At 45.7% G+C, this 19025-nt stretch overlaps 1 protein-coding gene across 2 annotated transcripts in view; it reads left to right on the top strand.

Annotated features, from left to right (window-relative positions):
- BRF1 (BRF1 general transcription factor IIIB subunit) overlaps window positions 1-19025 on the top strand; it is a 1205829-nt gene that overhangs the window by 958643 nt on the left and 228161 nt on the right. For both annotated transcript variants that reach the window (XM_086937923.1, XM_086937924.1), the window contains exons 12-13: window positions 3934-3995; window positions 13716-13797. In XM_086937923.1, coding sequence (XP_086794049.1) covers window positions 3934-3995; window positions 13716-13797 — 144 coding nt within the window. The remainder of the gene's footprint in view (window positions 1-3933; window positions 3996-13715; window positions 13798-19025) is intronic.

Genomic DNA, 19025 nt, shown 5'->3' with positions numbered 1-19025 from the left:
GCTCTGTGTGGGGGGGCTCTCTGCGGGTGTAGGTGTGTGTGGCATTTGCGAGAGATTAAGCTATTGGCATTGTAAATGACAATGCCATTTATATATCGGTTTTCAAAACGAACACATAAATAAAAAAATTGTCATTTACAATGCCAATAGCTCTAACTTTTCCAAAGGCGAAACCGTTGCATTGTAAATGCTTGTTGTTTTTAGTCCGCTCCAGCCCTCCCACCTCTCCCTGGTGCTTTCGTATTCCCTCTGGTGTTGCTTGCAGTGGTCCAACTTGGATCAGTAACTTTTGTAGCTGCGCACATGACTTAAAATTCTTTTAAACTTTAGATATGCTGAACAGCTTCAGGTCACAAAGGCGAGAGTAGACTATTGGCTTTGCTTGTTTTTAAGAGTTTTAAGGGGTTTTCGAGGTGAGCCTTTGGCTTTTAATACTGTTTTGTGTGCTGAGCAGGCAGTTGGAGGCTGTATTCTTTTGAATGTGAAAAAGACTCACACTTTTTCATCAAATACAGTGGCCTCGCTAACTTCTTGTATTCCGCAAACCAAAACATTAATTAAAAATGTTATTGCTTTAATTTGGTTCAACTGCATTTCAGTTCAACCAAAAAGTTCTTTTGTACGGGATTAATAACATTAATCCAGTCTGTTGGTTTTGTTTATGTTTCTGGAGATAAAAGGCAAAAAAGCCGTGTTTTCATTTTGAAGTGAGATTTTATGGTTTCAGGTTCTGGGACTCCTATTGATGCAGAGACCAAAGGCTTTACAAACAGGGCTCCTTCTTGTTTACACTCAAGGGGTGGTTGTTTAAAGTGTAAACGCTGGCTCTCAGGTGTCTAAAGGCATCCTTTGAAAGAAAAAAAAGTTTTATCTGTAGCCTGCGGTCTTCAGTTTTAATGTTTTGAGTCACACATCAGAGCTCACGCACCCACGCTGCTTTTGATGATAACGCAATTAGATGTGAATATCTCCGAGCATGAAATGCTCATCAAAGTTTTGCAGTGTATTACCATTTTTAAAAATAGAAAATGTCATGTGGCACAGTCAGTCGAGAGAAAACACCTAATTGTGTTATATATTAATATAATGTTTTTTTTTAAAGTTAAGTTATACCCCAAATAATTATACCTTTACAAAATCAGCTATCTGACAAATGTTTTCTACCTGTTTCAATAAGTTGAATTTCCTTCTTGATGTCTGGAACCATATTAAGATGCGGAAACACTACTGTGTATCCGTTATTTATTTAGATACAAATTCAAAACTGTAGCTGGCGCACAACCTCCTGTTTTAATAGCTCAAGGCTTTTGGCAAACCCTGTATTCAATCTTTATGTGCTCCTTGGGCGGCGTCTTCCGTCCTAGAGACGTCTTTTATGATATCATGCTGTGCTTCCAACCTGAATTGGTTGCATCCCCATGGGCACACCTGTGTTCCTTATGATAGGACTCCTATAAATCTTGGACAGAATGCAGAACAATGTCATACATTCACCTCAGTACATAGATCTGGGCCTAAATCCATCGTTTTTTTGCACTCCACCCCGGTTCAGACATATGCAAATTGGCCTTGACCCTGTGCCTCATGGGACCAGTCCGGCCCGAACTGCCAAGCCATGTCATTTGCATATGGCCATGTCTGAACTGGGGTGGTGTGGAGTACAAAAAAACGATGGATTTAGGCCCAGATCTCTGTACTGGGGTGAATGTATGACATTGTTCTGCATTCGGTCCATCAACTGTTGTTTTAGCATTTGTCACCCCAAGTGGGATGGGTATGCTCAGACGTGAGTCCCATGCTCTCCACGCCACTGGAGTCAAGCTACCCTGGCTGAAGACGGCTGATAGTCAGAAACCGGTCTTAGGATGCTTTATTCAGGAAAGACATGGCTTGGCAGTTCGGGCTGGACTGTTCCCATGAGGCACAGGGTCAAGGCTGATTTGCATATGGCCATGTCTGAACTGGGGTGGTGTGGAGTGCAAAAAAACGATGGATTTAGCCCCAGATCTCTGTACTGGGGTGAATGTATGACATTGTTCTGCATTCTGTCCAACTGTTGTTTTTGTGTGTGTGTATATTATATATATATATATATATATATATGTATATGTATATATATATATATATATATATATATATATATATATATATATATGGTATAAGTCGTCCTCAGCTACTCAACAACACAGCATGCAGCCACATTGACGTAGAGACGAGACGAGACCCACATCTTGGTGTTTAAAGTTTTATTGCGCCCAACACCAGTCTGCCATAATATATATATATATATATATATATATATATACACACACACACACATACACATTATAATTATATTTGGCTCTAATGTAATCTACTGTGCGCCTCATTGCATGCGCCTACTTCTCTAAACCACAAGATCATTATTGAATACTATTCTATATAGTGTAGCATTGTTGTGCCATTCCAAGATGGCCAGCACTTTGGTTCTAAGCATGGCGGCCATGCTGGAACTTAAAAACAACAATGAACCTATTTACAGACTTCAAGATTGACACCTACTGCTATTTATGCCTTTTTAGGTCTCGCCTAAGCCAGCACATGCACAGTCTTTTGCAATATATTTTGTGCTTACAGTCTGCTTAAAGCCTGCCCAATACTTACCATTGGTTGGGTGTACTGTCACAATTAATTGCCTTCCTCTAATTTATATTCTTGTGTGGGCTTCACTTGTTCTTCTTTCGTGTTTCTCCCGTGGATCATGGAAGGATTACTTATGTCCTTCCACCACTGTTTTTTGGTGCTATGTTTTTCTTTCTTTTAGTACTCTGTGTGCGTGCTCTCCTGCTGTCTTCCTCATGTATGTCTCTCACTCTGCCATGCCTAGTGCCCATGTGCTTCACCACTCTCTGCCGTCCTGTGCTTATCTCAACCCTGTTTCTTTTTTCACTCATGTACTTCTCCCCACACCTCCACAATGGGCACTCTCATTTGTTTGCTCCCCTTGCGTTTCTCTCTCCCCATTTCCTCTTCCTCTGTGTTGCTTCCACATGCTCTCAATGTTGCTTCCCCTCACCTGCTCCCCTTTTATTGTTTCTCACACCCCTTCATTTCTTCTCATACCCCTCCTGTTTTTTCTCCCACACTGGTTACCCAACTAGGTATTACCTTCCCACTTGCTTCCTACCCTTCCCTCTAGTTACTACCATCCACACCACTTTTTAAAAATTATTATAACCAATCCAATTCCGATCGAGAAACTACAACAAAAAAGTGATACTGTAATTTTGTAGACGGGTGCATGCTTGGTGCACATGCCTACAAATTGAGGCGGCCGATAGCAAATGCCTTCTTTTTTAAAATCCATGCAGCACAGCATCGTGGATGCTGTACAGCATTGCTAGATCCATTTGCAAAGTCAACAGTTCCCAAAGGCAAGACCTGTTGGCTTTGCCATGCTTATTCTATTTGTATTGTTTTAATTTGTCTGGCATAAGTTGAATTTGTGTGTTTTTTACTGCAGTTATGTCAAAGGGTGAGTGAATGGCTGCTTGTATGCATGAGTGCAAAGAAGAGGGAAAGTGCATTTTCATTCGTAATGCCGACTTACTGTCATTGCTTGTTCCAATTTGATTGAGAAATGGAATCTAAAACCACACCCAGCTTGTACAGAATGTACGCATCCCAGTACTGCAGACTTCTATGCCCCCATAGGGACAGGCTTTACATCTTCCACCAGTCTGTATCCGAATCTACATAGCAATCAATCCAAAGTTATGAACTTATGGGTCAGTCAGTGAGAAAAGTGTTACCAAACGAATCTGAGATCGCCTACAAGTGTCACATAAATACCATAATACTTAAAATGACTAAATTTGTGAGCGGTGACTTCCATGTATATTTTTTGGTAAACCTGATATTTATGTTTGTATGTTTTTGTTTTTTGTTTTTCAGATGACAATTCGAAAGATGGTGAACTAGACCTAAGTGGGATAGATGACAGTGAAATAGAACGGGTAATCTGAATGCGATTTTTATACCTTTTTTTTCTCCCATAAAATGTTGTTAAATTAAAATCCGGAGTCTCCACTTCACACATCACCTTGCTGCTGGGTATCCTCCTGATTTGCCAGAAAAGTACCTCCATAACCCCTCATACCTTTTTGCCCTCAGTTTCCCTCGCCACCCTCACCTCCCTTCTATAATGCCTTCAACCCCAGGGCTTCGTTGCATATGACCTGGTTGTGCACTGTAAAGAACCTCGCACAGATACATATACATTTCTCAGTGGTGTTTAGTTGGGCGCACGTCACCCATCACACCTCCAAAATATAATTTTTGTGAGTTTTAAATACACAAATCACTAGCACATCACAAGCATTTTGGTAAAAGCATTCTAGACCAATTTGCTATGCCAATGATATTTAGCCATGGTGTAGCGGAGCAAGGTTGCTGTACAACATGGTTAATATTTTCCTTTAAAAAAAAAAAACACACTATGATACGGTAATCTGAAAGAAACAGGTTAGTATTAGATTCCTTACCTAAGAATATCCCCAGGCGTCCTACTGGATCCGGAATTTTTTGCGTAGCAGTACCCTTCCACATTGGTAGGCGTCGTCTGCGGCTCCGCGTCTGTCGTCTGCGTCGTGGGCGCCGTGATGACGTCGTCGGAGTACTTAGACGCCGCCTCCGCGTGCTGACGTCCGTTCTTCTTTCTTCCGCGCCAGCAGCGCAGATCCGGAAAAAGTGGTACCTTAATCACTTTTTGACTAAACTTTTTTGAGGTCTTTTTGATCATTCTTCAAATCTTCGACTCCGATCGGTGCCGGTAGGGATGCCAAGTTTTTAGCCTTGTGGGAACTGCGACCGGCTGATGTCAGTCACCGACCCTCACTGACGGTGCCTCCACTGTCTCGGCGTCTATCATGACGACAAGGCCTGCTCCGACTGTCTGGCCTTAACCTCGAAAGCTAGGCGGAAGCGGTCCCACAAGCGGCTCAAGCTCCGGCAGTCGGCCCGCTCTGTGAGAGGTCCCGGTCCGGACGGAGGTCGAGGGACCGGTCGCGGGGGTGGAGCCATCATAGCTCCGGGAGTCGACATCACTCCTCAGGATCAAAGTCATCGCGTAAGCACAAGAAGTCGAAGAGACGTCATCGCTCTTCCGACCCCCCCCCCCCCCCCCGACGCTCGTGCAATGCGGCCGGGGGTTCGGGTGACACCGCCCCCATCGGAGTCGCGGGCGTCGCGACCTGCCCCATACCCTCCGGTCCCTGGGCAGCAAGCGACGCCGGAGGAGATCGAGCGCTTCCTCATGGCCATCACTCCTCCGGCGGGCTCCGCGGCACCTTCGGGCACAGCGGACCCGTCTGGGGGGCCTAGCGGGTCAGGTGCTTCGGCCCGACGCCGGCGGGTGCTTCGGCCCCGACGCCGCCGGCGCCTTCGGGCCCCACTGGGTCCGCTTCTGGATCCGGATCGTCGCCGGTCGACCTGACGACCTCACCGGCGCCGGTCCCACAGGTGTTACCTCCGGCGCCGTCCTCTGGCAGCGCCGTCCCCAATACCTCCCTCGACCCGGTTCCGGCGTCGGAGCGGCGCCGCTTGGGGAGTTTTACTTCAATGAACCGGCCCCGTCATTTGACAACCCTGATTATCAGGAGATGGGTGATGAGGAGTATTGGGAGGGGTCCGAGGACCCTCTGACACGTGAGTGTCAGTCCCAGGAGGACTGGACAGGTGGACTTGGGGATGCCAGTGGTCTGGACACTTCGCCAGACATTGGTTTTGTCTCACCTCCTACCTTGGCTTCGGGGGAGGGGGCAACCTTCAGTGTTGTGTTGACGTGGGCAGCCAAGGCCTTGGGCCTTGAGCTCCCCGTCGCGGCCGTGAGGACTAGCCTCCTCACTGAAGTCCTTAAACCGCAGTCAAGCTCGGCTGAGCCTCTGCTGCCATTTAATGAGGCCTTGACTGACGTTCTTTTGGGCACTTGGTCCAGGCCCGCTACAGGCCAGCCTGTAGATAGGAACGTGGCCAGACGCCAGCGCCCGTCCCCTGGCGACCCTTGTTTCCTGTCCACCCACCCCACCCCCGAGAGCCTGGTCATCCAGGCCGCTAACTCCCAGACCGCATTCCCGTCGGCTCTGCCTGATCGGGAATCCAAGAGGTATGAGAATTATGGAAAGAAGATATTCTCCTCCCTTAGTTTGGGACTGCGGTCTTCCAACACCGCATGCCTCTTGGGCCGCTACACCCACTCCCTGTGGGAAACGGTTGCGGACGTGCTGCCACAATGCCCGGCGGAGGTCAAGGCTAAACTCGCCCAAACCCTTGCGGAGGGTTGAGATGCTGCACGTTTTTCCATCCGGTGTGGGCTGGATACCACCGACTCACTGGGCAGAGCGATGGCAACGATGGTGGCGATTCGTTGCCACGCCTGGTTGAGGTCCGCCAACTTTTCAGAGGATGTCCAGAATACTCTCATGGACATGCCGTTTGATGGCCGTCGCCTCTTTGGCGACAAGGCAGACCATGCACTTGAGCGCTTTAAGGACTCCAGGGCTACGGCCAAGTCCTTGGGCCTCTCGGCCTCGCGCCAGCAAACGGGTGCCTTTCGCTCCTTTCGTGGCCAAGGAAGGGGCGCCCCCACACGTGCTGCCAGCCACGCACCGCAGACTAACATCCAACGTGGTGGCGGCCGTGGAAACCGCCGTGGAGGCGGTCGGGGACAACGGCGAGGCCAGTCCACACCTTCCCCCACAGCATCCGCCTCAAAACCTTCTTAGTCCGTGCTTTCAGGCCCATGTGACGCCAGTGGGGGGGCAGGGTTCGCCATCACCGCTCCCACTGGCGGACTGTCACATCGGACAGGTGGGTGCTGCAAATCGTCCGAAGGGGCTACTCCCTCCCCTCCGAGACGACCCCTACAGCCATGCCACCGCAATACCACTGCGTATTGGGGATCATATGCGGCTTCTGCAGGAAGAAGTTACGGCCCTCTTGGCCAAGGGGGCCATCAAGCGCGTTCCTGGGCCAGAAGTAGGGTGTGGTTACTACTCCCACTACTTTCTGGTACCCAAGAAGGGCAAAGGGGGCCTATGCCCTATCTTGGACCTACGGAACGTCAACGGCTTCCTCCGGAAGTAGAAGTTCAAAATGCTGACACCTGCTCAGGTCTTAGCTGCCCTGGACCCAAGAGACTGGATGGTAGCGTTGGACTTGCAGGATGCTTATTTCCACATCCCCGTCCTGCCGGCCCACCGGCGCTACCTGCGGTTCAAGGTAGGCCACGAGCACTTTCAGTTTACCATGCTCCCCTTCGGCCTTACCAGTGCCCCACGGGTGTTCACGAAAGTCATGGCGGTGGTCGCAGCTCATCTGCGCAGGTTAGGGGTTTCAGTCTTCCCCTACCTCGATGACTGGTTGTTGAAGGCGGGCTCGCCCCAGACAGTCGTCAGCCACCTCCAGACGACGGCTGACCTCCTGCACCAGCTGGGGTTCTCCATCAATGTGCCGAAGTCACACCTGTGCCCCTCCCAGAAACTCCTCTTCATCGCAGCGGTTCTCGACTCGGCGCAGTTTCGGGTTTACCCCCCAAACAGCGGGTTCGGGATATACAGGCTCTGATTCCGATCTTTCAGCCTTTATCCCGAGTCTCGGACAGGTTAACGATGCGGCTTCTGGGGCTGATGGCCTCTTGCATCCTTCTGGTGCATCACGCCCGTTGGCGGATGCGGGCTCTGCAGTGGAACCTGAAGTTTCAGTGGGCCCAGCATCAGGGCAACCTGTCAGACCATGTCCTGATCTCGGAGGGCACTGCGAGACAGCTGCAGTGGTGGCTCACGGACCGCGATTGGGTCAGCGGCAGATCCCTCTCCCTTCCCCAACCGGAGCACGTAGTTGTGACGGACGCGTCCCTCTAGGGCTGGGGAGGCCACATGGGAGAGGCGGAGATCAGAGGCCTCTGGTCTCCGGCTGAGTCCCGGCTCCATATCAACCTTTTGGAGCTGCAGGTGATTCGTCTAGCACTGAAGGCATTCCTCCCCCTGTCCGGGGGAGTGTAGTGCAGGTGTTCATGGACAACACCACCGCCATGTGGTACTGCAACAAACAGGGCGGGTGGGGTCGTGGACCCTCTGCCAGATGGCTCTGCGCCTCTGGCAGTGGCTGGAACATCAGGGCGTGACCCTGGTGGTTCAACAACTGGCAGGTTCTCTGAACACCGGGGCGGACGAACTCAGCCGCCGGTGCATGATGGATCACGAATGGCGTCTGAACTCGGACGTGGCGCAAGGTCTTTTTCTGCTGTGGGGAGAGCCTTGGTTAGAGCTATTCGCCACCGAAGAGAACACGCAATGTCATCAGTTCTGCGCGTTGGAATTTCCAAGGCGGCACTCGCTCGGAGACACTTTTAGTCGCGAGTGGAGTTGCGGTCTGTTGTACGCCTTTCCGTCTATACCACTTCTGCCCAGAGTGCTGAAGAAGATTAAACGCGACCGGGCCCAGGTCATCCTTGTGGCTCCGGACTGGGCACGAAGGTACTGGTATCCCAAGCTACTCAGTATGTCAGTCGATCCCCCGGTTCGTCTGCCTCTTCAGGAGGACCTTCTGTCGCAGCAACAGGGGACGGTCCTTAACCCGAATCTGTCCAGTCTCCACCTCCATGCTTGGAGAATGAGCGGCGACAGTTGAGGCCATTTGACTTGCCTCCTGAAGTCTGTAATGTCATTCTGGCAGCCAGGCGTCCCTCCACAAAGTCGGTATACGCCTGCAGGTGGAACAGATTTGTGGCATGGTGCACAGCAAAGGCTGTGGATCCTCTCTCTGCCCCTCTTTCTGAGGTTCTTCTCTTCCTTCTTTTTCTTGCCCAGCAGGGCTCTGCTCTGGGCACTATCGAGGGCTACCTTTCTGCCCTTTCTGCCTTTCTAAGGCTGACTGATCAACCATCTTTGTTCAAGTCCCCTATTGTAACTCGTTTTCTGAAAGGCATCACACGCACGTTTCCACCTGTTCCCTTTGTGATGCCTCAGTGGGTCTTGAACCTGGTTCTTACTTATCTGATGTGCGCTCCCTTTGAGCCACTTCACAACTGTCCTATCCGCCTTCTTATTCTGAAGACTGCTTTCCTGGTTGCCATCACCTCTGCCAGGAGAGTGAGTGAGCTCCAGGCTCTTTCCTCTAAACCTCCTTTCCTTTCTGTCCATCCGGACAAGGTTGTGTTGCGGACTAGGCCCTCTTTCCTGCCCAAGGTGGTCACCGCCTTCCACATCAGGCAGTCCATCACCTTGCCCACCTTCTTTCCGCCTCCGCATCCCTCAAAGGAGGAAGAGCGGCTCCACCATCTGGACCCAAAACGTGCGCTCTCATTCTATCTGGATCGCACACGCCAGTTCCGGGTGGATGACCAACTCTTTGTTGGTAACGTGGGCGCTAAGAAGGGACGGGCGGTACACAAGCGGACCATCTCTCAGTGGGTCGTCTTGTGTATCAAGGCTTGTTACTCCTTGGCAAGGAAGGAGCCACCTGTTGGGCTGAGGGCCCATTCCACTCGGGCCACGGCAGCTACCACTGCCCTGGGCCGGGGTGTCCCCTTGCAGGACATCTGTCAGGCAGCTACATGGGCATCGTTGCACACGTTTGCAAGACACTACTGCCTGGACAGCCAAGTCCGGAGGTATGGCTTCTTTGGCTGTTTCGTCCTCCAGGACTTTCTGGTGTGATTATTGGTTCGTGGACCCACCATCGGGGTTGGTATTGCTGGGGTATCTATTCAAAGGTAAGGAATCTAATACTAACCTGTTTCTTTCAGATGAATAAATTACTTCCCTTCGGTAACGATGTATCTGTAAGAAACAGTAGTTAGTATTAGATTCCTTACTGCCCCACCCATCCTCCCCGTTCTGCGAACCGGTATCGAGGGTTAAGGTCATACCTTTTCAGAGCCCTAGTTTCAATGGCACCAGTGTTGGTTTTTGACATGGCTCTGCGTTTTTGGCGTGGAAAAGCTGTGTCTAAGAACTGACGTCCGCACGTGGAGGCGGCGTCTAAGTACTCCGACGACGTCAGCACGGCCCCCACGACGCCGACGACGGACGTGGAGCCGCAGACTACGCCTAACGACGCGCAAGGGTAATGCTACGCAAACATTTCCGGATCCAGTCTGACGCCTGGGGATATTCTAAGGTAAGGAATCTAATACTAACTACTGTTTCTTACAGATATATCTTTACCGAAGGTAAGTAACTTGTTCGCCACGTCATTTTCTAGGGGCTCGCCAACCCGCATATGTGCGCTTACAAAATGAGCAAAGCAATTTTTTAAATTTATCAATCTGAGATAGATTGATAAATAAAAAGTAGCGCCCAAAGCGTTTTTCATATTTTTGCACAATGATGCTTTTTGTAAAAAAAAAAAGAATGAGGAGTTAGTTTAAAGCAGGAAGCGGGCAGGAATGAAGCAAAAGAAAAGGGCACGGATGGGGGAGAAAGGCACAGGCGAGAGACAACATGGATGGCTGGGTTGGGGGAGAGCAGGACATGATGAGAACATGAGACGTTAGTTGCAAGGAGAGAAGGGTACAAGTGAGATGAACATGGAGCACTGGGTTGGTGTGATGAGTCTGCAGGAGAGGACAATGTGGAGCGCCTGATGAAGAGAAAGAAACACACGGGACATAGAAGAACGGGTAGTGCTGGTGGGGGGGCAGAGAAACTTGAGTTCAACCTGGAGAGTACTACTTAAAGAAAAGTATATGACTGGAAGTGGTCAATCACTGCTGGTACAGACTAGTATGAAAAACCAAATCAAAACCACCTGATGCTCCCATTGCGTTGCATGCCAGTGTTTAGACAAATATTGCATACAGCAAATGTACACAGCTATGGTCAGAGGCTAGTAGTAACACCCCGGAAGATCTGTTTACTAGCACTGACCTACATACTTTTCAGACTGTATAGGAAGAATATCCTATACCAACAAGCCAGTTTCTTATCTATAACACAATAGTAAAAGCATTGAAAACTAAATGGCCGTGTACTGAGGGACCTTCTCCCACACATTTAGTCTTAGAGACAGTGCTAGAAGTAGACAGCACTAGTACAGAAAGTCTATTAACAGGCTTTACTCAGCTCTTCAGCCAGTGACTAATGCCTACATTTTATTAAGATCAAGATGGACTGCAGATTTAGAGGAAGCAATAACGGACCAAGAGTAGAAACACATTACGGCATATCCAAAGAGCATATCCAAGAAATTCATGTTTACATGTATCCAACATAATATTTCACCAAACAAATGTAACCGACAGTTGATTATGTACAATGTCTCAAACCACCTGCGATATAAACCCAGGGGAACAAAAGTCGACCTCATTCATATGTTTTGGTCAAGTACCAAATTATGGCCTCTATGGGGATAAATTAGGCAATGGAGGGAAAAGGGAACCGGGATAATGGTAATAAACGGCCAAAAAACGTTTGTGCTGTGGCAATTCCCTAGTCAAAGAAAAATAAATATGAATACAAATTGCTTGACTCAGCATTCATTCTTTGTAAGAGGCTGGTACCACCGAACTGGAAGTCTGCATCACCGATCCCCTCAAAACAATGGCAAAAAACCTACTTAAATGGGCAGAAGACGAAAGCCAAGTCATTGCTAACCAACAGAAGAAACCTGCAGAAAACCTGACACAGTTGCTCGACTTAACGCCTGATAATGGTGGTAGATCCCCCTGAATATATCCCAGGTGCCACCACTGTAACCTGTATCGAGGAAACACACTTCAATCTTGAATGCCTGTTCAGACCCTAAGCTGTTTAGGCCCCCCAGTGCTTGGACCTTCTGAATGGACTGTAACACATTGGCAGAGATGTTACCCCTCCCTCAAAAATCTTAGTGCAACACAGTCAGGAGTCCCTCTAAACATCAAATATCCTACTAATTTAACAAGGAAGGGGATAGTGCACTTACATATGTAATAATGAATATTGTATTTCTCAATTGTATTAATGAATAGCTCTACTGCTGTTATTGTACATGGGCCTGTTATGGTGTGCTGAGTATTCAATAACGTGATAAATGTGAAAATAAAAAAACTAATGTGCAGTGTTTATTATGTCATAAAAAATTAAATATATGCAAATGTAGTCATGTAGCTCGATGCACTCCTTGGATGCTCATGCTTTCACAAGATATATTATTTATAGGCTTGGATGGAAGGAATGTCAACATTATCCTATGCCACATATATCGGATATCAGATTTGCTTGTGTAAGATGCAGGAGTTTAGCAAAACATAAACATTGAGATAGTGGGCTTCTCATTTGATAAGGGTTATAAAACAAACATGGGTCGAATCACTGAAATTTGGAAAGCAAGATCTATATTATGCAAGGCATAAGCGAATGCCTATGCATTTGCATATCCCTGTACGTTTGTTCAACTTAGTGTTCGCTAATATAAATGTATGTTTATGCGACCAAAGCTTGATGCACATATTAAGTAGTAGATTTATCCTTATGATACTCTGGTAGGACAGTAATTAATGCAGACGTTTTAATGCATGCACGGGGTTATGTATGCTCCCCAGTATCACTTTAACCTATTCCGATTAATATGCCCACCCCACTCTAAACAAATGAAGGTCCCTTCACTTAGTTGTGATTTAGGACGCCAGGTATTTGTAGCAAGTGCCTTTCTAAACGTTTCCTAATGTCACAAAATGCATTATAGGGCTAGTTGTAGTATTTTTTTTAATTGTTTTACCTTCGCTACTGCTCTGACAATCTTTTGGGCATACTTCCTTTTTAATGTCAAGTTAGTTTCTCTGTGCCGAATGAACGCATATGTTGCATAGGTTGCCCATACGCACCACATGTTCACTGCCCAAGGCATCTGCCAGAGATTGGTTGCATCTCAAGTAAAGATGTTGGGGTTCTCATCCAGATGTTTAGGGTGCACTGCTGTGGTCTTCAGTGACATGAGCAGATAAATCATAGGTCCATTTAGTGGCATGAAAAGGCGCAACAGCGCAGATAGGACATGGGCAAGTTGTTTCAGAGTGGGCTGTATAATACCAAGGGCCCTTCCATGTTTCTTCACTTCGAACTTTTTCTGGCGAATGAGTTGAAATAGCTGAAACCTAGGATTTGTGGGCAAGGAGTGATGAGAGAGGTCTCCCTTTAGTGAGTGTTCTGTGCCCCCTGTGTCAAACAAATCCTTGTGTATAATGCACAGAGCCTCAGATTTTACTCACTTTACCAAAAGGAGCCCGTGCAATGCTTTTGAAGGCTGACGATATGTATGAGTTACACAAAATTCAGGAAGGTCCCCAAAGCCTTGATTTGTGATCTGTTTATGAATTTGACATTTGGAAATGGTTGTTTACAAAACGTTGCATAATTTAGTACACCGTGGATGCTTGGCCATACATTTTAGAAACGTGCTCCGAGAATTTGTCTATGCTTTGTTGGCATTTACTGAATATTACAAAAACAACTGGGTTTCATATTCGTTAGTCACTATTCAGTTTATCATTTATAATCAAAGAAGGTAGAACCCTGTTGTGGCTCAAATAAACTTGTTTCTCATAAATATACATTGTTACTTTGGGCTGAGCCGCCTCATTTGTCAGCAGACTATCTAAATATCCCATGAGTACATTTGCAAAAGGGTATGAAGTAAATAAGATTTGTATGTATTGTATCCATTTGTTGATTCTAACAACCCACTTCTTTCACCAGTATATTTTAAATGAAAACGAGGCACAAATAAAAACTGAATTATGGATGAGAGAAAATGCAGACTACTTAAAGGAACAAAAAGGTTAGTGCGATTTGGAAATATAACACATTGTTATTAAAATTGTTGATTTATGCATCTGTGTTTATGTACTTATTTAATTCATATGTGTTCCTAGCACCTCAGTCCAAAGCACTGTCTGTAGGCGTTACTGAGAAACCAAGACAAATGTAATTGACTCATAAGACAAAGCGGTGGAAAATGTAAACTAAAAGGCAACCCAGTGACAGAGTTTGGCAAGAGGGAATAAAAGTTTTTTATTTCTAACCAAAAGGTAGAGAAAGAAAGTCAGACATGGATTATCCACAGGAAGGCCGTTTCAGTATTGAGGCAGTAGGTGAGTCAATGGAAATGAGGGTAAACAAACAAGGGAGGGCAGAAGATGGGTCCTAATTCGATGTTCAAAGGTAAACAAAGGGGTAGCATGTTCAGACAAACGAAGAGTTACAGTATGTATAGATATTATGACAATGGACATTAGTTTAAAATAGATTCTCTGGTAAAAAGAAATCTAATGACATTACTGTAGGAGTGTTGAGGAATAGTTCCAAATGTTGACTCGCTCCTTCCAAGTCCTTTGTCCAGCAATTAGTATTACAAGACGCCAGATGCCCCGGTGTACAAATGCTAGCCTAGAGATAAAATAAATGTTTCAGATCAGTTGGACTTCATGCTCTTCCAGAGCACAACCCGTTGCTGATGTATGTAAAATATGCAGCTGTGTTCTCAAAAATGTGATCATCTCCCGTGAAAATAAAGATTGCATTTGAGTGGGGCAGCAGGATTTGCATTTTGAGTAAAGCGGCCGAATTCCTGTAATAGTTGGTTCATACGGGTGCAACGTATTTCTTTCAATATTTCAGAGATATATGTAACATTCAATTGACACTTTACTAAATAAAGGTATTTCAACAAAAGATTCTTTCTAAAAAACACTTCCTAAAAAACAGAATCCAAACCATCTATGTCTTCATGTAATGTTTTATGAATTGTACTCATTCATGTATGCTTCAAATATTAATCATTTACAAAAAGGCTGAAAGGTGAACAATAAGTGCAATTTGTGACATTTAGTGCTCTGTGCTCACGGCGCAAGTGTGACCAACAAAATATACAATTGACAAACAAATGGTTCTGTCGGGTATAGACAATTTCTTTGGAGTGGGCTGTAAGCAGCTCCAACGCACACAAACAAGCAAAAACTCCCTGATAGTCAAAGTTTTTATATTATTAAAAACAGATAGAAGAAAATAAAGTGGGAATTACTTCATTCCACTACATTACAAACAATTACTTAAAGTTACGTGAATAGTGACTGTGGTGATTCAGGTGACAAGTGCAACATTTGATTAGTGACACTTATTTACAAAACCATATCAAATGGGATGTGACTCTGTATCCAGTGGCAGGGACTTACCCTTGATCTAATAACATCAGCGATCAATATTCCGCGATGTAGTCAAAAGGCGATCTGGATTTGCACGCCAACCGAGCTGTCCGTGGGAAAAGCTCGTACTGGGAAGCTCATACTGGAACGTTTAAGTATACTTGTGACCAAGCAACCCAAAAACCGGAAGTTGGACTAGGGTCAGTGTGGCCAATCAAAATAGAGGCGTAGTTTCAGTCAACGTGAAATCTATCTCCTCGAGGACGCAAGGTGCGTCCGGTTGCTAAGTAACGGAAGGCCTCCACTCAGTTTGAGCGGGGCGTGATTTTTCTGGTCAGGGTAAAGTGCGGGAAGAATGGTTAGGCTATAGTGATTGATCCAAACATAATGAGGTCATTATATTAGCCTAACCATTCTTCCCGCACTTTACCCTGACCAGAAAAATCACGCCCCGCTCAAACCGCCGGTTTTTGGGTTGCTTGGTCACAAGTATACTTAAACGTTCCAGTATGAGCTTCCCAGTACGAGCTTTTCCCACGGACAGCTCGGTTGGCGTGCAAATCCAGATCGCCTTTTGACTACATCGCGGAATATTGATCGCTGATGTTATTAGATCAAGGGTAAGTCCCTGCCACTGGATACAGAGTCACATCCCATTTGATAGGACTCCGTCTGTGATCCGTTAGTTCGGATTTACGGCCGGTTTTTTAAATTCACTTAGGCACGTCCATAGGTTAACGCTTGTCACTTAGGCACGATAATGACCTCATTATGTTTGGATCAATCACTATATGATCCTAAACAAGCTTTTAAACTCTTGTAGGTTGACCAACGGGCTACCCTCTGGAAGAAATCACGCCTTGACCGATCCCTCGTAAGTAACCATAATGGGACTCTCGTCAATCCTATTTTGACGGTTTGTACAAGCATCTCTCTGATACCTATTCCTTTCCTTCCAGCCCCCCCCCCCCCTGTCTTGATAAAGACCCGCCGCGACCACCAACTGGGGCGCATCCAGGGTCGAAACGTCGACGCTCTAACATTTGGCCAAGTGAACTCCAGGAATATGGACATTAACCACTGATTTTCCTTGGAACTTTTACTAATACAAAACTGGCCCCTTAAACGACAGAAACCACATCGTTTAAAACTTCCCCCGGTCCTTTGTTTGAAATTTTTATTGTAAATAATATGGTTTTGTAAATAAGTGTCACTAATCAAATGTTGCACTTGTCACCTGAATCACCACAGTCACTATTCACGTAACTTTAAGTAATTGTTTGTAATGTAGTGGAATGAAGTAATTCCCACTTTATTTTCTTCTATCTGTTTTTAATAATATAAAAACTTTGACTATCAGAGAGTTTTTGCTTGTTTGTGTGCGTTGGAGCTGCTTACAGCCCACTCCAAAGAAATTGTCTATACCCGACAGAACCATTTGTTTGTCAATTACATATACCCAGGTTCTGAGGGACACAGGGTCACCCCTTTTTATTAAAACATCAAAATATACAGGTATTATTTACAAATGGGACATAAAAAGAGGATTTATCCTGGCCTATATTCTCCAATATTCAACTGTATACTGCCTTTGTCAGTATTCAATACAGGATTTTGCCGTAATAGGTCCAACATATTGTACGTCGACGTTTCGACCCTCTGGAAGCGCCCTTTTAGGCGTCAAGGCGGGTCTTCCTCAGGACTGTATGGGACGGGGGAAACCGCCTAAGTGAAATGATTAACGAAAGATGGCATTAATATGGATTCTAGTATTGGGGTGTAGGCCACTACTTGCCTCTAATCATTTTAAAAGGACTCACCTTCTACCTTTATGCCCAGCCGGGCATCTGGTGGTGAGGGAATCAGCTCTGTCAGAAAAAGAGCCTAATTAGTGCCTTATTCATTATGTAACTTTCAAGGGCGATTATAAATGCTAACATTTCTTTTATCACGCTTACCTGTCGGTGTGACAGCAACATGTGCCCCCAACGGTGACCTCGTTAAATAATGCGTGCTCAATGATGCTCCTTTCTGAATGAAAAGTAGAGGATCATATAATTAATAATGGGTTCCCTACCCTTTAGAATTGTATGTATACCATACCAATGATCAATTTCGTGGGCTCACCTCAATTCTGGTCCGGTAAATCTATCCAGCAATGATCATCTGTAAGTGTTATCCCATCTGATTTGGAAATTCCATACGTAAAAATACATATAGCACACAGAACATGGCAACGCCATTTAAGCCACCTTCTGAGTTCACGCCCGCCTACTTTATGATGAGCGAAAGGATTCTTGCTTTTGAAAAATTCGTGCTAGAAGAGGTATTACAGCTATGCAAGACTAAGAAATATATTCCTTACAATATCAGCAAGGAGGAGCGCTTGGCACTTTCCAACCTGGGACAGAACAAGTCAATCATCATAAAGGCCGCCAACTAGGGTGGGGCTATCATTGTGCAGAACAGAGAAGACTATTGCAATGAAATAAAACTTGGAGCCATAGAAAGCTATCGACGGATCTCAAAGGACCCGACGAGTGAAATCCAGAATGAAATAAAGGATGTCACAGAATGGGGTGTAAATGAAGGGTTCTTGAGTAAAAAAGAGTCTGAGTTTAATCCGAAAGAACCACGTATACCTACGATTTATACTTTACCAAAAGTACACAAACGACTGGAAAATCCCCCGGGGCGACCAATCATCTCGGGATGTGGCTCAGTGTTGGAGCCACTAAATCAATTTATTGATTATTTTCTGCAGCCATTTGTTTCACAGACCAAATCGTATGTGCGGGATACCATGCATATTATCCAATTACTTGAAAACTTTCCATTTGACCCACAGAGGAACATCTTGGTGACACTAGACATATCATCTTTATATACTTCGATTACTCAAGATGAAGCAATTCAGACGATAATGAATGTCTTGGACCAAAGAGTCAGACCACATTGGGTTCCTACATCTTTCCTGATTAAGCTATTGGAAATAGCAATGAAAAAGAATTACTTTGTATTTGAAAACCAATTCTATTTCCAATGTAAGGGGGTTGCGATGGGGAGTACATATGCCCCCAGCTTGGCAATTATCTTCATGGACAAATATGAGGAAGATCATCTATATACTGATTCAAATCCATACCTAAATAACATCGAGGTATGGAAAAGATATATTGATGACGTCATCATGATCTGGAATGGAGATCAGGGATCGTTGGATGACTTCTTCCTATGGTTAAACCAGAGAAGTGAAGATATACAATTCACGTTGACGAGGAGCACTGTCAATAGATTTTTTAGATCTGACTTTTAAAACTGAAGAAGACAGACTGTATTGTGATCTCTACCGGAAACCATCAGAGAGAAACACATTGCTGATGTATGGGTCCCATCATCCGCGCAATCTGAGGGATAATCTGCCTTATAAGAAGAAATTGTAGTCAAAGAAAATACTTTTTTCGTGAAGCAGAAGAACTGACCAACCGTCTAAAGGAAAGAGGATATCCGAGAAGTCTATTAAAGCGTGCAAAGAAAAGAGCATGGTACAACCCCAGGGAGAATCTACTGGAGGTGAAAAACAAAAAGGAAGAATCTAACAACATTGTGTGTGTGACTACGTTCAACACCAAAAGTAATGATGTGAAGAAATTAATATCTAAATATTGGAACTTGGTTGCGGGCGAACTGCAAACCACAGAGAAACCGATTTTTGCATTTAAGAGGGGAAAGAATGTAAAGGAGAAAGGGGTGCAGGCATATTTGGAACCGCAAAAGCCACCTGACATCAGGAGCATGTTCAACTTTCCACCAATTACTGGCCATCATAAATGTGGATCATGCAAGGCCTTTGATCTCTGTCAGG

This window comes from Lissotriton vulgaris, chromosome 9 (genome assembly GCF_964263255.1).
Source record: "Lissotriton vulgaris chromosome 9, aLisVul1.2, whole genome shotgun sequence".
In the NCBI taxonomy this organism is placed as follows: Eukaryota; Metazoa; Chordata; class Amphibia; order Caudata; family Salamandridae; genus Lissotriton; species Lissotriton vulgaris.
Note: the sequence above shows the minus strand (reverse complement) of the source record. Positions and strands in the feature narration are given on the sequence as shown.